Source organism: Neovison vison, chromosome 1 (assembly GCF_020171115.1).
Source record: "Neovison vison isolate M4711 chromosome 1, ASM_NN_V1, whole genome shotgun sequence".
Lineage (NCBI taxonomy): Eukaryota > Metazoa > Chordata > Mammalia > Carnivora > Mustelidae > Neogale > Neogale vison.
In genome coordinates, this window is record NC_058091.1 from 255,622,972 (window position 1) to 255,638,050 (window position 15,079).

Below are 15,079 nucleotides of genomic sequence, written 5' to 3' on the forward strand. Positions count from 1 at the left end.
TGGGTATTACTGTCATTGCTACCTTTGATTGAATTCCCTTGTTCATATTTGAACCTTAATAGCATTTTTTGGATGGACTTTAGAATTGTGTTCACTCATGTACTCTAACTCACCATGAGTTTATAACTTAGCTATTTAGCTACATGATTTATCTAGACCTAATCAGTGGTGTTACTGCAATGTCTTCCACCTTTTTGGTGTAGTTATATATTTGAAATTTTACTTTGGACACACTTTGCTGTGTTAGACCCTAAACATCCTATAATTCATATTTTAAATTTAAAATATTGCATAGGCTTTAGCTCAGGCTTTAGTATCAGACAGACCTAGCCTTCCTTTCTGCCTCTACTGTATTACTCATGGCTATGCAACTTTGGGCAAATCACTTCTTTTCTGTAAGCTTCAGTGCTGCCATCTATAAAATATGGACTATAACTACCTATGTTATAGGGTGGTTGTACTGATTAAATGTGATATTAACACATATAAATTTCTAACCATAGGCCAAAAAGTGATAAATAGTAGTGCGAATGAACTGCTTTTCTTGAACTCTGGCATTAGCAGGTAAATTCCTGTACCAAATTCTTTAATACAATTTGATCATTTTTATGGATATATTATCTACTGATACCATCTTTCTCTGGCTTTTGGGGGACTCTGCCCATGGGCAAATGCCTAATTGAATTTTGAGATTGTATTGATTCTATAGCAACATTAGTAACAGATTTATTAATTGGACACCAGAGCATTGATGACATAGTTTAGCATCATCCCTGTTTAGGCCCATCTCTATTCTTTCATCTACATCTGTGTTACCCATAAAAGTATTGAACTGATCTTAGATTGACAATCTGAAGAGATCCTAGGGCATACATTCCTTTCTAAGCTTCCTTCAGTCAGGTCTTGCCTTGTTTTCATCTCATCCTGTTTTCCCTTCCTATGATCTTATTATCCCAACCCATTCATATTATCTTCCCAATATAAATATTATAAAAAATCTCTTAAAGTTTGATAACTATATGGAAATGTCTTTGTAAATGTTATTTGTATAGGTCTTGCCTGTTATTTTAGATTGTATATGCAAAGTAAGCAAGGACCGTACTGTTTTTGGTTTAAATTATATTTATTACCAGTGTTATGTGCACAAAAATTATGTATTTGTCAGTGGCCTTTTTTCTTTATAATCATAATTACCTTATTTCCTGAGTTATTTTTCAGAGAAACAACCGAAACACCTTCCATCACCCAATGCCCATGCCTCATATTTCCTCCTTTGTTTCTTTTTCATATAGTGATTCCATGAATAATTCTGTTCTTGTCTCAACTCTAGCCTGCAGGTCGTGTTCATTATATTTCTGTCTTGTCCAAGCACCAGATAATTCTTTGCTTTCTAATTATCTTTCTTTATTAATATCAGCAATGTCTTTAGTTCATTATTCTCAAATGGCAATAGAGAGAGTTAGAAGATGGTATCATAACTGTCGGGGAATTTTTTTTTTTTTAATCTTTTTTTTTTTTTTTCAAAGATTCTATTTATTTATCAGAGAGAGAGAGGGAGAGTGAGCACAGGCAGACAGAATGGCAGGCAGAGGCAGAGGGAGAAGCAGGCTCCCCGCCGAGCAAGGAGCCCGATGTGGGACTTGATCCCAGGACTCTGGGATCATGACCTGAGCCGAAGGCAGCTGCTCAACCAACTGAGCCACCCAGGCGTCCCAACTGTCGGGGAATTTTAAATGAGCAAATGTATTTTCACTCTGGAAATTGTGACTCAGATTGAGGATATATGTGGACAAGTGTATTGTGGAAAAATCTCCCTGGATGATTCTGGTATCTAGTACCTCTTTTCCACAGTCTCCCAATCCCATAAGCAGTTTATTTTTCATGATTTACACATTTTTTCTCATGGTCCTAAATTTCTTAAAAAGAGTATCTCCTTTTTCTAATTGACTGCTATTTTGCCATTACCTAAAAATCCTAAAAACATTCCTAATACAGTACTTTGCTAATGGAACTAAGTCACAGATTAAGTGGTTTACCCAGGTTAGCATAAACAGAGGGTTTGTGTTTATGTATGTATAATGTATGTATGTATGTATTTTTAAAGCTTTTATTTATTTGAGATAGAAAAAGCATGAGAGGGGAGAGGGTCAGGGAGAAGCAGACTCCCCCCTGAGCAGGTGGCCCGATGAGGGACTGGATCCTGGGACTCCAGGGTCATGACCTGAGCTGAAGGCAGTTGGTTAACCAACTGAGCCACCCAGGCACCCTTTTCTGTTTCTTTTTAAAGGTGGGGGGGACACCTGGCTGGCTCAGTAGGTAAAGCATGACTCTTGATCTCAGGGCTGTGAGTTCAAGTCCCAATTTGGGTATAGAGATTACTTAAAATCTTAAAAAAAAAAAAAAAGAAAGAAAGAAAAGAAAGGTGGTTATTATTTTCGTTTTTCAGAGTTTGGCCCATAGTCACTATTCAGTAATTTTCAGTGAAAGCTTGTTCAGAAACAATACTTGTTTCATAAAGATGAGAGGATTTAATGCTTTTTAGAATTCTTATATAGAAGATTAAAAAGGATTTTAAAAATTGGCTATTCCCTCTTTCCCTACTTTCTAATTTTCTAGGAAGGTGGTGGTTTATTTCTTCAGCATCTGCAATTACTGTGTTTTCCATCTCCCTCCCAATTCAAATGTAAACGCTCCCCTCTTAACCTTTCTTGTCTAGGAGTAGCTCCTCACCATTCAAACACTTTTCCCTTTTTTACAGACTTAACTACAACTTTGGTCTTATTATTTCTTGTGGCTAAACATTACCAGGTCTTCAGTTAGGCTTTTGAAGGTCCATTTCTTTTGTTCTTTTTCATGCTTAGGGTTATAGAAAGTAGGAAAGGGTAATTCTTTAAAAACTTTTTTAATCACCTTCAAAATATAGAAGGAAAAAGAGTTGCCCAGAATTTTGTTTTCCTTTTTCCTGGTCTTACCTCAAAATACATCAAATGTGAATAAATTGAACTTTGTGTAATGTGATTAAGTCTTTAAAAATCAAGGCATTGGGACGCCTGGGTGGCTCACTTGGTTAAGCAGCTGCCTTCGGCTCGGGTCATGATCCCAGCGTCCTGGGATCGAGTTCCACATCGGGCTCCTTGCTCCGCGGGGAGCCTGCTTCTCCCCCTGTCTCTGCCTGCCATTCTGTCTGCCTGTGTTCGCTCTCTCTCCCTCTCTCTCTCTGACAAATAAAATCTTAAAAAAAAAAAAAAAATCAAGGCACTTAGGGGAGCCTGGCTGGCTCAGTTGGTTGAGCATCTGACTCTTGACTTCAATTCAGCCCAAGTCTTGGTTGTGGGATTGAGCCCCATACAGGCTTCATGCTCTGTGTAGAGTCTGCTAGGGGTTCCCTCTTCCTCTGCCTCTTGCCCTTCTTTTGCACACACACTCTCTCTTCCCCCAGTCTCTAAAATAAACTTCGAAAAATCTTATTAAAGTTTTTTTTAAAAGGCACTCATAAATAGTATAAATAGAGCAATTCTATGTTAGGGAGCCAACATGATGAAAAGAACACCTAGACTAAGAACTAGGAATAATAAGATACTCATAATTCATGTTTTGAAGTGGTGTTATGTAATCCTCATGCCTGTAATAATCACCTACAATAGTCCCTATTTTAAAGGGATGAGAAGGAGGAGTGCCTGGGTAGCACAGTCAGTTAAGTGTGTGACTCTTGGTTTCAGCTCAGGTCATGATCTCAGGGTCCTGGGTTGACCCCCAAGTTGGGCTCCATGCTCAGTGTAGAGTCTGCTTAAGACTCTCTCTCTCTCTCTCTCTCTCTAAAATAAATTCAAAATATTTTTAATAAATAAGTAAATAAATAGATGAGGAAACTGAAATACAGAATGGTTACATCCTTTTTCCAAGTGTTAAGTCATGGAATTGGAGTTAGGATTTGAATTCAAGTACTGGATTTAACAACAAAGCAATTGAAAGACAAAGTCATTTCATTTCTGTTTTTTATAGGAATACACGAGTAATCTTCATGGTTAATTCCATTTTTAATCCCTCCCACACTGTACAGAATATTCTAAAACTATACTTGGGACACCTGACCTGTCAGTGGAGCTGGTGACTCCACTTCTTGCTTTTTTTTTTTTTTTTTTTAAGATTTTATTTATTTGAGAGACAGAGCAAGCAAGGGGTGGGGCAAAGGGAGAGGACCAAGCAGACTACATGCTGAGTGCAGAGCCCCATGCGGGACTTGATCCTAGGATCTGAAGATCATGACTTGGGCTGAAGGCAGACGCTCAACCAACTGAGCCACTCAGGCACCCCGAACCTGCGACTTTTGATCTTGTGGTTTCAAGCCCCATGTTGGGTGTAGAGATTACTTGAAAATAAGATCTTAAGAAACAAAAACAAAACCTAAATACTTGTTAATACTAAAGAGAAACAAGTAGATTTTCTAAGACATGGATAGGCAGGAAATGCATATATATAGACCTCATTTCTGTTTCCCTTAAATGTGATAGAGGCCCATTAAGAAGCAGACCATGTATTCTTGTTCCTATAAAGGTCGCTGTAAGAATTTGTCATTTAATAAACTTAATTGATAAATTTGTTATGAACATAAGGCTTAGGAATGAAAGCATGAAGATATTACACGTACGTGGGAGATAGAGGATTTTATCTAGACTGTTGTGTTAGAAATGAAACGGCGTTTATATAGGATCTGGTAAATGACTAACCATAAATTAGTAGTATATTAGTATGTGAATTAGTAGTTTCCATTCTCTGTCAAAGAAACAAAAATTATTTGGAGCTGTAAAATGTCAATTTATCCACTCTTCTGTTGCTGTCACTAAACCCCCCAACCTTTTTTTTTTTTCCAGTTAAAGCAACAAAGGCCCTGAAATAGCTGAGGTGGGATTGTCCTTGTGTCAGGACATAATCTCTGAAGATTATTGTCCCCTTAGAAATGTGACAAAATGTTACACAAGCTTTTTTTTCCCCCAAAAAAAGATTGATTTATTTGAGAGAGAGAGAGTCCTCACTCCGGTGAGTTGGGGGTTGGGGCAGAGGGAGAGAATCTTAAGCAGACTTGGGGCTAGATCTCAGGACCCATGACATTATGACCCACGAGATCATGACATGAACCAAAACCAAGAGTTGGAGACTTAACCAAGTGCATCACCCAGGCACTTCTTTACAAGCTCTTTTTTTTTTTTTTAAAGATTCTATTTATTTATTTAAGAGAGAGAGGAAGTGCAAATATGAGCAGGGGGAGGGGCAGAGGGAGAAGCAGACTCTCCACTAGGCATGGAGCCCACTTGAGCCCACTGGGCTTGATCCTAGGACCTGAGATCAAGACCTGAGCCAAAGTCAGACACTTAACCAACTGAGCCACCCAGGCACCCCCCTACACAAGAATTTACTGTTTAACCGTCATAGTGGCTTGAGCAATACAAACTAAATCACCTTTCACCTGTGCTTGCTGTAAGACCTGGTAGACTTGGTGCTTCTGAATACCACAGTCTTAAAAGCTACCTTGGTAGGATGAGAGCTAAAACTGCTCTTAAAGCCTGACTGTCCGATATAAGCTTAATATAATTCCCAACAAAATGTTTGCATGAGAGAGACTGTCATTAGTTAGTCCTGAAAGACTGTTCATATCCTAATGAAAGGTAATTGTGATGGCCCTTTTGACATTACTGTGATTCAGGTTTATAGATAATCCCATGAGGCCTAAAGCAGTGAACTCAGATTTTATAAGTTTGATCCTTTGTATATTGGTATTGGTGAGCTCTCGTCCATAAGTCTTCTTCTGAGGTTTAAAACTTAGGGGGCCCCTGGGTGTCTTGGTTGAGGGTCTGCCATCGACTCAGGTTGTGATCTTGGGGTCCTGAGATTGAGCCCCTCATTGGGCTCCTTGCTGGGCAGGAGAGCCTCCTTCTCCCTCTGCCTCTGCCTGCTGCTCCCCCTACTTGTGCTCTCTGTCAAATGAATAAATAAAATCTTTAAAAAAAAAAAAAAAACTTATGTGAGAAGGGAACTAACCTTATTGTTTTCAGTGGGTTTGTAATATGTATTAGGCAATTTTGCGTATGTTTTATTGTTTAATCCTTGCAACAACTTTATGAGGTAGATACTATAGTCCTTGAGGAAACAGACTGAATATGTCCAAAATTAGGGTCTAAATTAAAATTTGAGTGTGATCCACTCCAAAGCTGCTACTCCTTGCATCAGATTCACTGCTTCTCTAGTCTTCTGTCCCTCCATCAGGCTTGACAGTGGGCTTCCCAAATCATAAGACTAATCTACTGTTTTGTTCTTTTATAGTCTTTCTGTTATATCACTGCTTTTGTCCAACTCAATTATGTACTTAGGCTTTCCTTGCCATAGGAGGTCACATTTGTTGAAAAAGTCAGAGTTTGTGCCTTCTGGTCAGTTAGGGAAGAGATGTCAAAAAAAAAAAAAGAGTGGGGGGAGAAGAGGCAGCAATAAAGACAGTATTTCCACAAGCTTTGGAAGAGACACCCAGTATAACAAAAGCCTTGCAGTTCCAGGACATCACCCACTTAATTAATTTTGGAAGGGCAGTTTTCTATATCAGATTGCCAGTGTATTTTAAATATTAAATTTTTCAACTCTGTTGAGGTATACTGAAATATGCCAACAGCACATATTTTTAAAGTGTACAGTTTGATTAGCTTTGGCATGTATATACCTGTGAAACCATCATCACAAGATAACATTTCATTTCTCCAAATTTTCATAATGTAAAAGTTGATTTTTAACTTTCACAAATTTGTCCATGTAGCTATACAAGTCTCAAGTGGCAAAAATCTTAAGACTGACTGCAGTCTTAGAGAAGTGAGCATAGAGGGATAAGCGGAGAGGCTTTTGGATGCTTTAAAAAACATCCTTTTTTAACCTGAAAGATTGAGAAAGAGTTCCTGGCACTTAATAAAGCTATTCTTATTTTTTGGTGTATAAGGTAGTTTTATCTTTATAATTTTCTTGTGAAATATTTTGATGCCTAATTAAAAATAGCCATAGAAAACCAAGTTGACCAAGGAAAAGGGAATATCTGAGGCAGTCATCTAGATAGAAGGTAAATAAAAACTTCAGCAAATTATGTATGGAATTAGAACAGAAGGTGGAGTCTTGGCAGATTTCTTACTATCATGGGGAGATGTTAGGGCTTCCTGACCTGGGGAGGCGATGCCCTGGCAATTGTTTATCTTGGTAGCCATCTGTCTCTGCTAGGACTGTGATAGGTTTGTGAGGAGAAGGGTAAAAAGACAAGAATGTCTTCCACAGAGGCTGCTTGGTGACAAGTGTGAACAAGCCTGACTAGAGCTTCTTTAGAGCTAGTACAGAACTACTAAATGAACTACACCCTCTATGCCCAGGGGGCAGTCAATAAAAACCTTCTATGGGCTCCTGGGTGGCTCAGTAGTTTAAGCGTCAGGCTCTTGATTTCAGCTCAAGTCATGATATGGGGGTCGTGAGATGGAGCCTCTGTCTACTCTGTGCTGAGGATGGAGTCTGCTTGAGATTCTGTCTGCCCCATACCCACCTCACCCCTCTGTGCATATGTTTGCATGCGCTCTCTCTAAAGTAAATAATTTTTTTAAAAGAAAATACTTAGGGTCGCCTGGGTGGCTCAGTGGGTTAAGCCTCTGCCTTCGGCTTAGGTCATGATCTCAGGGTCCTGGGATCAAGTCCTGCATTGGGCTCTCTGCTTAGAAGGGAGCCTGCTTCCTCCTCTCTGCTTGCCTCTCTGCCTACTTGTGATCTCTCTCTGTCAAATAAATAAATAAAATCTTAAAAAAAAAAAAAGCACCATTTTTTTTAAAAAAAGAAAGAAAAAGAAAAAAACCTAGAAAAATGCGTACATTATCAACTTTTTTTTTTTATTTTTAAAGACAGCACATGAGGGCAGGGGGTGGGGGTGCAGAGGGAGAAGAAGAAAGAATCTTAAGGAGGCTCCACACCTAGTGCAGCCCTGTGTGGGACTCAGTCTCACCACCCTGAGATCAAGCCCTGAGCCAAAATGAGCAGTTGGAGATTTAACCAACTAAGCCACCCAGGTGCCCCTACATTATCAACTTTTAAAGTGGTTCTTTCCCTCTTGTGTTTGAACACACAGGCTTTTAGAAAAAAACTCTCCTGTCTTCTAACTATGCCCTGTTATTCACATATTCCTCTCAAATATGGCAGATGAAACAGTGACAGTAATATGTCCATTTTGTCACTATATTTGGTGGCCTCACAGGACTGAAACTTAGTTGCCATTTTCTTTTGCCTCATCTTTCAGGTCCTTAATGTGTTGATGGACTGTATTTAGACTGCTGACTCTTCTTCTTTTTTTTTTTAAGATTTTATTTATTTCTCAGAGAGAGAGCGCACAAGCAGGGGGCGTGGCAGGCAGAGCAGGCAGAGCAAGAAGCAAGCTCCCTGCTAAGCGAGGAAGCCTGATGCAGGGCTCCATCCCAGGACTCTGGGACCATGACCTAAGCTGAAGGCAGACACTTAACATAATGAGCCACCCGGGCATCCCTAGACCATTGGGTTCTTACTCCCTGTGATTCATGTTTGGCTTTTCACCCCTCTAATATTTGTCCTGTGCCCTTTCCCCCCCATGTCTGTTTCCTTTTCCCCATTCACCATATTACTAACCCAGGAACCAAGCCCTCAGGAATCCCAGTTATTTCATCTGTCACTTACTGTATGTAACCCTGGACAAGTTCTTTCTGCTTCACTTTCCTCATGTGCAAAATGAGTGTTAATAGATTGACCATAAAGGGCTGTTGTGAGGATCAAATGTCAGTGTATTCGAAGTGCTCAGAACCAGAACTAGTAAGCACTCTTATATGTTTGCTTGTATGTTCAGACTTGTATGTTTGAGATTATTACTCTACAAGCTGCTTTTACCCTTTTCCTGATACACTTTTTCAGTTACCTGCTCATAATTGAGTTGATACAGTATCTCACTGAACCTGAAGCAGTTAAAAACTAAGTAAAAAAGCTTCTAACCCTAAATTCTCTGTCACTCTCATTTCCGGTTTAGGTGATTCTTCTTTCCTTTTTGTTTTCCATCATATAACCTATCATTTAGGTCTGATTGTCTCAGATCCATTTCTGTTGCTGTAGTCAGGCAATCATTTTGGCTGATTTTTTATTCCAATCATTCTCCCTTTATGCAAATGGTAAAATAATCTCCAGGCTTTGTCTTGTTCACCTGGAACATTGCTTGGCATGTAACAGGCATTCAGTATTTGTTAGGTGAATGACTCATGTACTGTATCAGCCACCTATAGTAGGAAATCTAAACCCCTGAACCTTCTCTCAGGTTGTCACTATTGCTGTCAATCTAGGTAGTTTCACATCATCGATTCTCTATTCATCTCAGCAAAACCACTTGCTATATCCTATTTACCTTGTATTGATTCTTGTTCCCATGTTATTGCTATTTCTTGAGATGCCCTTTATTTCTATTCTGTGTCATGGCCAGAACACACTATTTCCATAGAATTTCTCCTTTTTTGCTCTACCAGTGTTAGTCACTCTTCTGTTGTGTGATGTCTCAGCATTTGGTTGATTTTCAGTGTATTTGTACTTAAAATCTCTGGTGGGTATGCCATATCTGCTTACCTCAGAAGTTTCTGGGGATCAAGAAAAATGTCTCTCTTGTAACCTTTCCTCCCCAGAGCTAGTGATGTAGCTTACACTCTTCCAGGTGTTTAGTAAATGTTCCTGCAGCAAGTCTGTGGGATATGTGGAGTGGCCCTCATGAAGTCCCACAGAGGTTATGTGTTTAGAGGTCATTATTAGCAGGGCAGTTTTGTCTTTACTAAAGAGATACAGGGCTAGTAGATGGTGGAGAATTGGGAGTATATTGTTCAAAAGGGTCTGGCCAACAGAGGAGTCATTCTGCTCTGAGTAGGTAATTCTGGGATAATAGTCAACTGTGGGCTATATTGTAAACAAAGTTTGTTTTTATTAATAAATTGATCCCAGATATTTAACTTGGGGAGAGTGTAACCCATAAAAGTATAGCTTAAAAATGTAACTAAATCCTATCTGACATCATGGTCTGGACTTTTCCTCTATTTAGTTATTCAGAGCATGTTTAGAACTCAGCTTATAATTTGACAGAAGTGAGGAAAAGAGTAAATAAGCCAGAAAACTCCATGTTAAATAAAATGCAAGTTACGTTTTCTCAAAATATTAAAGTATGAGGGCCAAGCAATACGAAGTCTGGGTAGCTGATTTCCAGAATCATAGGCATGAGCACTTCCTGAGCTGGAGTAAGAAGATATGCCATCTACTGGCACCTCTTTCATGGAATTTTTATCCTCACGCATTTGAGATCTGAAAACTGAATTTCTAACTTGCTGGACTGAAGGACAGAAGGGAAAAGACTGCTTTCCAGGGAGGCCTGGCTGACTGATCTCAGGATCTTGAATGTGAGCCCCATGTTGGTGGGTAGAGTATACTTAAAAAAATAAAATCTCTTCCTTTAGGGTATTATCTTTAAAAAAAAAAAAAAGAAAGAAAGTAATGAATGAACTGGCAGATGATAACTGAAATTTTTTTTTTTAGAAAGACTGCTTCAGGAGCCAAAGTACCTATTAGATTGTATGTTTGTTTCAAGATTGGCATACACTCATGTTGTAGCACACTCATAAAAGCTGCTTCTGACATCTCTAGTTTTTCTAGAGAGGCTACAAATGTAAGCTGTCTTTCAGTCCAGACATCATTCTGCTTGCAGTTTGACTGCTTTTGTTTATAGCCCTGTTATTTTATATCTGTCATGGTACTGCAGGTGAAGAAGAATATGCAAACCTGGAAACCACTTTAGAGGTTTTCTGTCTCATTTTGCTAATTAAGAAGGGTTTTTCAGGTTAAAAAGAATATTGCTCAAGGTTGCACAGCTGGTTAGTAACAAGGCTCGGAGTTTCATCTTGGTCTACAGATTTCAAAGATAATGGTTTAGAATGGTGCTTCTCTAAAAGAAAGTTTTTCTAGCAGAACATTACCAGAATGTCACTCTTGTACTTATCAGGCTGACCATACTATCAGTGGGTCAGTGGGATATCTACCTGAGGTGTTTTCTTAATGGAGGTGATGGTCTTTAGTGAACTCTGCACGTTCTCTTTCCTGGTTCTCCTGGTGGCCAGCCCATCTGGAAGACACTAGTTGGGGTCAGACACTAATGTAGGTTTCTTTGTCTCAGGACTAAGCTATATAAATAGTGAAGTTAGTACAACTGACTATACCCCTATTTATAAATAGCATTGGTACTTTAGCATGATGCTTGCTAATTAGGGAACTACTGGTGATCACAACTGTGCTTAAAGTATATCTGTTTCTGCAATGTCCTAGCATTTGGATTAATTAGTGAACAGCACAGAGGCTGTACGGTATCTTTAAACACAGAGGAAAGGGGAGAGTCGTGTGTTATGCTTGGTGACTGAATTCTGACCCAAACCCATCTTATGTAACTTAGAAGACAGATGGATCGAAGCCATGCTGGACTGGTGACTGTTCCAGTCTCATTTTGGGTGCTTTGTATTTTCAGCCTATTGATAATGACAACAAAGTTCAGCTTGTTAACTCATTGGTTCATTGATAATATTTCTCATTGTCCCAACCCTATATACTCATTATATATATGAGTGTTTTGAATATGGTAGATGTTTTTGTTTTTTATCAATCAGCTGACATTAATGTTCCAGGTTGAGCAAAGGACGTGATATGAACAACCTTGTAAGAAAGCATTCATTAAGTGTGCTTACAAGCTTCCTAAGGAAACTCCTGGGGATTATAATGCAGTTTATGCTTTATAAAAAAACAAAACAAAACAACAACAACAAAAAACTCAACAGCCATTAATACCTTCTTTTAAGCCATGAATGCTTCTTTTCCCTGAGCTATCTGGTTATAAACTTCATACCCCTTTTATTCTTCCTTTTTAACCCATGGCTTCTCTGTAACAGATTGACTAATTGAGGTTAAATACAACCCCTCAGTCTTTTCTGTGGTGATTGTGCTAATGAGATTCATCTATGAGCCAGGAGCCAGAGCAGCTGGTAGGCTTGTCATCTCCAGTTTGTGGTCCCTTTGGACGAAGGACTTTTGGCCAAGTGTGTAGGAAGTCAAGGCACTAAGGAAACTGCTCTGGAACACTGTGTTGTGGTGAATTGAGCTAGGGATCTGTTTTTTGTGGTTGTTAAAGTTACTGACTCATTTCTTTAAAAAGATATCCCAATGCAATTTGAATATCCCTTAATTTGTGCAAGCATTAATAATATTAGTAAATTTGAATTCTTTTGTGCTTTCTTTTTCTTTATCATTTAATGAAAGTGTGAATGTCGTATGAAATGACTTGGAAAAGGTGAGGGAAAGGAGCTAGTGTCCTGGCTAAGGTAAAATTAGATAAACCCTCAAATAATTGGTTGTGGGCCTTGACAATGATCATTGCTAAGCAGCTGGCAATGATTGGCCTTAATATTTTTTTCTCTACAGTGGCAAGCTGGCAAGGGGTTTGAGCATTTTACAAAGTGTAAATAAAAATGTATTCATTTCGATGAAGCTCTGTTTGTATCTTCTGTTTCTGAAGGTGCACTCACAGAGTGCTATGATGAACTGGGCAACCGATATCAGCTTCCAGTCTACTGCCTGGCACCACCAATCAACATGATAGAGGAAAAGAGCGACATAGAGACTCTGGATATTCCTGAGCCACCGCCTAATTCTGGATATGAATGTCAGCTCCGTTTGCGCCTTTCCACAGGCAAAGACCTCAAACTTGTGGTCCGCAGCACAGACACTGTATACCACATGAAGAGGAGGCTACATGCAGCAGAAGGTGTGGAACCGAGTAGCCAGCGATGGTTCTTTTCTGGCAGACCTCTTACCGACAAAATGAAGTTGGAAGAACTGAAGATCCCAAAGGACTATGTTGTGCAAGTTATAATGAGCCAGCCTTTGCAAAACCCAACACCAGTTGAGAATTGATTGGTCCTATTGGCTGGTCCCAAGATTCCGCCCGTTCCTTTTTATTGTTGTCGTTGTCATTTCCTACTCTATGGCGTGAAATTTATTTTCACTGCTCTGAATTCCGTATGAATGGATTTAGTTCTGAGGAATTATCAGTGAAAACTTCCATCTGTGATGGAGACCAACAAAAATTATTAATAAAACACAAAGAGCCAGCCTTTGAGACTCATGTAATTAGTTTCTAATTTGAAAGGCAGTTAAAAAATAGATAACCATTTATTTTAAAATACCCAATAATGTAATGACTGTATTTAAATGATTTGGACTGTAAATAGAATGTTATGTCCATGAAGAACAGCACCAAGCACCTTGTGAATACAGATTAAAATACATACATATATATATATATATATATAAAAATGTGTGTTTGTGTGTGTATATATATATATATATATATGTATTCTTTTTCCCCAAAAAACATCAATAACAGTTATAAAATGAGCTTTTTAAAATGGAAACTGAAAAGAGCAGTATTTGAGGTTCACTTCTATCTGGTCTGAATTCTTTGCTCAATTAATATTTAGCCATAAAGGAGTAGAGACTGGCTAATTGTGTTTCAGTATTGCTTTCCCCATCCCTGTATCTTGAGCTCCTTATTTACATTCACACTAAATTTTGGTGCCTTCCAGCACACTGGTGGCAGGTACCCTTCTGGAATACTAGGCAATAATTTAGTCAGTGCAGTCAGATCTCTGATTTTCAGCTGATACTCAGTTGAAAATTCTCTTGTCCCTTTGCTGCGTAGATATTTTGAAATGTCTGTATAACAAAGCTGTTTTTATATCCAGGCTTAGAGGGTCACTACTATATTATACCTTCATCGATCTACCTACTCTGCTTGGGACTTTTCAGCGCATGCCCCCAAATGCACTGGGCCAGGGAATGCAAGGAATCAAGGACAGATGTTCGCACTATAAGATAATACAGTCCATTTTCTCTTCCTCCCAGTTTGCAGGAAGGTTTTAAGGAAAACCAGTTGTATCTGTGCCTGGGAGAACTGTGCCTATTTTCAGTCTTTTAGAGAAAGTATCAATTCCTAATTTACTGGTACGTGTATGGACATCACTTAAACATCAGCAATGACACCAAATGACGAAACATTGCTTTATACATTAACTTTCCAGTTCACTGTTACCTCTACTTGTGGTAGATGACAATTTTCCTGTCTCATCTTTCCTAGCAAAAAGTCAAATGAAGAGCCATCTGCAGATTAGATGAGAGGACTGATAAATCTGGTGAGAGCACCTGATTCTCTTGCACTATATTGGAAAAAAGCTACTAAGGGTTATATTTAATTTGGGGCCTTTGAAAAGTTAGTTCCAGAAAGAAGAGGGGGACTATCACATAATCACTGTAGCCCCGAGACTGTGATATGGCAAAGTAGAGGCAAGAAGGTACGTACACAGCTCTCAGTTGGAAATAATCAGACCTCCACACCTATTTGGATGTGAAGCCCTATTAATTTTAATGGCAAAATGAAACTGCTAATTAGTTTAAATGTAAAGTTTAAAATGGTATTAAATTTACTGTAGCCTGATTAGATATAATATCTATAATTATAACCTACCCTGTTTCTGAGAGCTTTAACTACTTCCTTTTCTTTATGCAATCATTTTAAAGATTGTGGCTATATTCAATTTAGGGTTGTTGATAATTGAACCTGAATTCAAGAGACAACAGCAACGGTAATTCCAAAGGAGTATTTTTATATTTGAAGGTGGGGCTTTGAGGGTGTTTGAACATAATGCCCCTGTCTTCAAAGAGTTTGTTACTTGTGTGCTTCATGGAATAGCAACAGTTCTCAAAGTTTGACAACTGGAAAAGTGTTCAAACCTATTTTTCCTAAGTTGAATTGGGTGATATCATCAATAATCTATGGTAGCTAAGAAGGTTTTTTTTGTTTGTGTAGAGCTCTCTAAGAATTTTGTTTTAAAGGTACATATACTTTGCATAACGATTTTCTGGGCATGTTTAACTAACCTGGGTGAGAAAACCATGGTGCTGTTTCATGTAAATAGATTGATAGAAG

General features: G+C 38.7%; 1 protein-coding gene across 1 annotated transcript in view; it reads left to right on the top strand.

The window, feature by feature from the left end:
• Window positions 1-13,206, top strand: part of LOC122892865 (ubiquitin domain-containing protein 2) — a 60,812-nt gene extending 47,606 nt beyond the window's left edge. The window contains exon 3 of the mRNA XM_044229484.1: window positions 12,611-13,206. Within this exon, the coding sequence (XP_044085419.1) occupies window positions 12,611-13,008 (398 nt within the window). The 3' untranslated portion in view covers window positions 13,009-13,206. The remainder of the gene's footprint in view (window positions 1-12,610) is intronic.
• The last annotated feature ends 1,873 nt before the right edge of the window (window positions 13,207-15,079 follow it).